General features: G+C 36.7%; 1 protein-coding gene across 2 annotated transcripts; it reads left to right on the top strand.

Moving 5' to 3' along the window:
• LOC146500547 (cell surface glycoprotein CD200 receptor 1-A) lies at nt 1-4,775 on the top strand. 2 transcript variants are annotated; one of them, XM_085134989.1, is made up of 7 exons: nt 1-451; nt 1,487-1,534; nt 2,092-2,400; nt 3,313-3,579; nt 3,666-3,753; nt 3,849-3,891; nt 4,016-4,775. In XM_085134989.1, exons 1-7 carry the CDS (start codon nt 385-387, stop codon nt 4,082-4,084), a joined length of 891 nt encoding a protein of 296 aa, XP_084991115.1. In that variant the 5' UTR covers nt 1-384; the 3' UTR covers nt 4,085-4,775. The 2 variants fall into 2 exon arrangements, with proteins under 2 accessions (XP_084991115.1, XP_084991116.1); XM_085134990.1 differs by lacking the exon at nt 1,487-1,534 and having other exon boundaries at nt 9-451; nt 4,016-4,773.
• The last annotated feature ends 1,041 nt before the right edge of the window (nt 4,776-5,816 follow it).

Genomic DNA, 5,816 nt, shown 5'->3' with positions numbered 1-5,816 from the left:
AGAGAGGAAATGGGTGTCTTGACTTATCAAACGTCATCCTGTGTGGGAGAAAAAGGCAAGATGTCTCAGTGGAAAGCGGTTTGGAGAGAGGGGATGAGAAAGAAGAAGGGAGGGATTTGTTAGTCACACGATGTATATATTACTGTGTCACAAAGGACTTCAGGTTTGTCTGAAGTCTTTGTTGGAGGACATGCTTCACTTAAATCCAGAGCTTGTTGGGAATAGTAAGGAAATGAAATGGCAAGATAACGGAGGAGAAAGAAAATGCATCTTGGTTTGATGTTACTTTAGAGAGTCTAGCACTGACGGTTTATGTCAGGCCATACTTGAGGTTTTACGGTGTGAGCAGCAAGTTTACAGAGGAGCACTCGAAGACAGGCAACGATGAGAGAGACTATGTGGATTTATGTCGTGATCCTGTTCTTGTCTGAAACACGGAGCGTGGAATTAGGTTTGACATGTTAACTCATTTTTCTTGCATTTGTTTTTTCAGCTTTCACTACTTACATTTTCTTAAGAGTGCACAACCTTCTCAAATATAATACATAATGACAAACTCCATGCGGATTCATGTGGTTTATGACACAAGTGATTTAATAGAGACATTTTTAAACCTTGAAAAAATTTTTTTTTTTACCTTTTTTGTGTCATTATACTCTGCGAATGTATTTTAGTGTCAAATATGTGTAGCATGCATATTAGTGTTAAATTTGTGGCTCATTACTATGAAGTGGGTGAGTTGTAAACTGTAAGTGGTTGTGGGCCTCCTGAGATTTCAGTGAAATGGTTGTATTCTGATTCACAGCGTAGACAGTGTGTGGAAAGACTATGCATGAAAGTGGGCCAGAGCAGAAACTGGCAGGGGGAAAAGGTGTTCCATAACAGAAGTCAGGCTCGTCTTTTCTGAATGATCAAACTGCCTGGTTCTATCCTGTAGCTGTAGTGGAAATCTTGATTTCACATCTGGGTAACACTATGATGCAGCTCTTTCTGCATTGTAAGGGGGTCTCTGTTTTAGAGTTGTGGTTTTGTTCACTCACTTTCTGCGTGGTCTTGGTTTTACACCTGTCAGATGTAAACAACTCACTGAACACATCCACCTTGAATTTTCCGTTTCACTTATATGAAATACCGACTGTGTCTCTGGCTTCTGGGTAACGTGGAAGATTGTGATTAACCTTTGTCGGCTTTATAAGGAGCTGAACTTTAACTGTGACATTTTATCGCCCCACATTCGGTGACTGTCATGTTTGTTTGTTTTTTTCAAAAGCTTAAAAAAGTGCAGTTTGTCTCACAGCTCTTTGTTGTTTAACTGTCCTGCATGGCCATTTAATTCATGTTACATCTTAACCGATTAAACTTCAACTAACAGACGACCATCACTTCTGCTCTGCTGACTGAGCACTTCAAAATGAATATTTTGCTGCTACTTAATTACTGAAACATTCTACTAACTTTTTCCTTAATTCACCTTCGTCTCTCTCAGGAACTACTGAAAGCCCCCCTGTGAACACCACTTTTCCTCCTATCACTGGTAACAGTCTCTCCCCCGTGTTTCTACTGCTTCTGTTCACTATGAGTATAATATTAAGTTAGAAAGTGTGACTAGCAAAATGTGAAAATGTCAGTACATTATGTTTAATTCCTTTTCTACTGCTTATTGTGTTTCAACCATTGCACAATCTTCTTTACTTGAAATGCATTAAAGTGAAAGAAATAGTGCTTTAAAGCACTTCAATACTTTAAAGAACAAAGAAAGGTTTTATTTATCAAGCTGATTCTTTACTCCTTTTTGTTTTCTAGACCCCCTTTTCCTTTTTTTTTTACATTTTCTTTTTTCGTAAATTTTTTTGTAGTAATATATAAAATAATTTTCTGCTAATTGGACAAATCTCATGAATTATTACAAAAAATAAACAATGTTACAATTTATTTTATAGTGTTTAAAGCTTTGAGTAAAGATATTTGTTAAATACTTTGCATTTTTTTTGTGTACTAGCACACCTGTTGTATTGTGAAAGAAAAAAAAACACAAAAAAATTTATTTGAACAATATGTAAGATGCATTCACACTTCCTTTTTTTTTTTCAGAACACAGATATGCAATTTTCAATAATGGGAGAGATGTTAATCTGACTTGCAGCGATAAGATGTGGAATGAGACATTTTATGTTATCTGGACCATAGAATTGATTAACAAAGCCCATTGCACGATCAAATTTAACAGCGACGGTCAAAACACAGACACCTGCAATGATGGAAAGTCACTCCGAAACACATCCAGTGCTCAGCCATATCTACACATCCCAAAGTTCTCAAAAAATGATGTGGGAATCTACAAGTGTGAGTTTGTTTACAGAGGAGGAGCTACTAATTGTAAAATCTACGTGAATATCACAGGTAAGACTTCTGTTGTCACATTAGTCACATATCACTTATGGAACCTCCACTGATATATACAAATGTAAACAGTTGAAGTATCAGCCTTCTACCATTCAGCTTATACCTCATAAGGGAGTAAAATGGATATGCATTTGTGTTGCTCTGCAAAGTCTTTTAAATGACACATTTTAAAAACCTTAATCCAATTTGCTTTTTTAGACACAAACACACTCCTCTTCCTCTAGAGCTGGGATGTTAAGCTCATTTAACATCGCAGTCAACATACAGCCCACTTTGATCTGAAGTCATCTGAACCAGGAAAATTCCTCTTTCTGTCAGTGTAAAAAATTTAATCCCATGTAATCTAAGAAACAGAAGTGCACTTTCAGCAGCACATCATAATACATTCAAATGGTGCTGCAGCAGATAAAAGACATCTCTCAGCATGTCTAAAATTGCAGAAAGAGCTCAACTCCACCTGTGTACCACTTGTAAAAAACAGAACTTTCTATAGTAGATTTTCTGCTTTTTAATTTTCATTGTTTACTTGTCACTTAATTACTTTGGCGTAGTATGAAATACAATAGAGGAGGTCTCTTATCAGTAGGAAAAACTGTAAAATGCATTGAATGAAAATACACTTGAATGAACAAGTCTAAAATCTATTTAGTGGGCTGGAATCGAGTATTTGCTCGTCCGATTCTGGCTCACAGGCTTCATCTTTGACAACTCTGCTCTAGATGGATCATTGACTTCATTGTTAACATTCTTCATTTAGCATGTTTAGATATTTAATTTGAAAAAGAAATAAAAAATAAAAATAGAGCACACCAGGCCATGCAAATCCCATTTTGTGATGTGGTTAAGCTTAAAGCAAGCTTAAATGTTTTGTTTTTGTTGTTGTTTCTTTTTTTGTCTCTCCTGATTTAGTTACTCCTGTAATGAAAGCCTGGTTGGAGCACAAAGACAACGTAACTGTAGCAATATGTATAGCTGAAAATGGAAATCCTGCAGCCAACATCAGCTGGAGTCATGCACGAAATTCTTCTGTGGAACAACTGCCTGGGAAAAATGGACGTTTTACAGTAGTAAGTCGTCTGGAGCTTCCTGAAGGCATGGATCCAAAAAACCTGAGCTGCACCATCAGTCACCAGAACTTGACTGAGATTCTGTTTCCAGAATTTCGAAAAGTCAAAGGTCAGGCTTCTACAAACTGAGGCACAAAAGTTACATATCCATGTGCATTTAAGGTATTAACAAACATTTAATTTGTCTTCCTACAGTTTATTCTCTCTGGCTGTATGCGCTCATAGTTGGGATAATAATTGCATTTGTGGCGGGAGTCTTATTTTTTGTGGTCAAGAAGCTGAGGTAAAAGGTTTAATTTAACAGAAATTGAATCAAAATAATAACTTGTGTTCTGAGAGTGCCCAGGTTACTGAACATGTTTGTGTAACTTTTGCCAGGCAACACCAACAGTCAGATACCTCCTCCTCCAAATCCCCACCGGTAGGTAAAACTGCCTGTATTTTATAGTTCTGGTTGTTGACTGCACTTTGTCATGTTTTGTTAAAGACACCTCCCTCTGTTCTATCTCTTTTGTCTTTTCTTTTTTTTCTTTTTTTTTTTGTAGATAGAGGATGTGGAGGAAGTGGAGCCCTATGCTAGCTATGTTCAACGTGTGAACTCTATCTATAACTGATCTGCAGATATGTTCACAATGACAAAAGAAAAAGAAAAAAAGAGCGTGCACATGCATCACAGCCTAAATGCAACAAGTCTTTGTGAGAAACTGAGGGCTGTGAAACTGAGAAAGGGTGAAATAGTAAAGAGAGGGAAGGATCAAAGATTTTCTCTGAAAGAGGAAAGTTTCTCGCTTTAAATGTATCCTAATAAACACTTAACTAATGGAACGGGGGATGTACCTGATGTCTGCCCACCACTTTGTGTGGGTCTCAAGGAGAACATTAACTAAAAAATGCACTGAACTGCTAAAATGAGGAGGCTCTTGAGCCACATGCAGCATGTAAGACTACAGAACTACAGACTTTTGATAATGCTGATGAAATATATTGGCTACAATTATGTACAAATACACTTATTTAAACATTAACAGTTAAATAGATGATCATTTCTTACATAGAATCATGCTGGAGTGGCTACAGTACAAGCACCAAGCAACAAAAACATGCATTTTAATCACATAGCTGTCTCAAGGTAATGTGGACAATGCCATGTGAAGTATTTATGTTATGTATGAATGTGAGATGATATGATTCTCTGTATTAAAGTACATGTATAAATGCTGACTTCATTTTAGCTACATTCTTCAGACTTAGAAACAACATTAATAACGCAGCATCAGAGCAACTCAGCAAGATACACCAAAAAGAGTCAAAACAGTTGTTCTCAACATTTTAACAGTGATATCTGCCAAGGTGACTTTTTCATTGTTTGAGGGCATGCACTAAAAATACAATCAATACTAATTGTCACTTTTTCATAGTGGCTGTGTAAAGACTCACCTCAGTACAGTAACAGTGACTAATGCAGTTCCGAGAAAAGAAACTAGAAAAAGGAACTATTCTGCCCTCTACTGGTGAATAATAGAATTAATGTTGCTACAGGATTAAATGATGCAAGGCGTCTGAATAATTTCAGTGATAGAAGTCAATCTATTCCTCCGAGTTTGAAAGCCATTATTTGGTCTTTGGGAATAGTTCTCCAGACTTCTTGAAGGACATTGAAAGCCCTTATTTGGATGTTGGCTGCCTGTTCGCTTTCAAGATGATCCCACACTGTATCAATATTGTTGAGGTCCAGGCTCTGGCGAGGCCAAGCCACGACTGTTTTCCATTGGCAGTGTGTTTGGGATCATTGTCATTCTGAAAAATGAAGCTGTTCCCATTCAGCCTCATTCCAAATGCTTTTGCATGGTGGTTGAAAAGCTGATGGCACATTTCTGCATTCATTCATCAATTCTGACATGATCACCAACACTATACTCACTAACAATGATCTAAACCAAAAGTCAGAGTCTCTCTCTCTCCATATACACAAATATATATATATATGTATATACATGTATGTCAGTGGCTTCACACTTGTTCTTTTCAGTAGCTTTAGTAAGTAATAGAGGGTAGATCAGAGGCAAGAGCTGCAGTGACTATAATTGTATTTCCATTATAATGAGAGAACTAAAATTTGCCTCACAAATATATCCCTATTTTCACAGCCTGACTCTTTGAACTCTTTCAGTGACTTAGCACATTAACATGATTTCCTCTTAAAAGCAGAAGCAAATAGCAAAACTGGTTTTCGTTTTAAATTGAAAAACAAAAACCAGTATTGGTTTTTTTTCCAGTTTTTCAGACATGCAGTTTATTCATACAGCAGAATAAGAACAGATAAGGTAAATAACAGTACTCTGCCAT

This window comes from Neolamprologus multifasciatus, chromosome 16 (assembly GCF_963576455.1).
Source record: "Neolamprologus multifasciatus chromosome 16, fNeoMul1.2, whole genome shotgun sequence".
In the NCBI taxonomy this organism is placed as follows: domain Eukaryota; kingdom Metazoa; phylum Chordata; class Actinopteri; order Cichliformes; family Cichlidae; genus Neolamprologus; species Neolamprologus multifasciatus.
The sequence above is the reverse complement of the archived record's forward strand: the minus strand, read 5'-3'. Positions and strand labels throughout refer to the sequence as shown.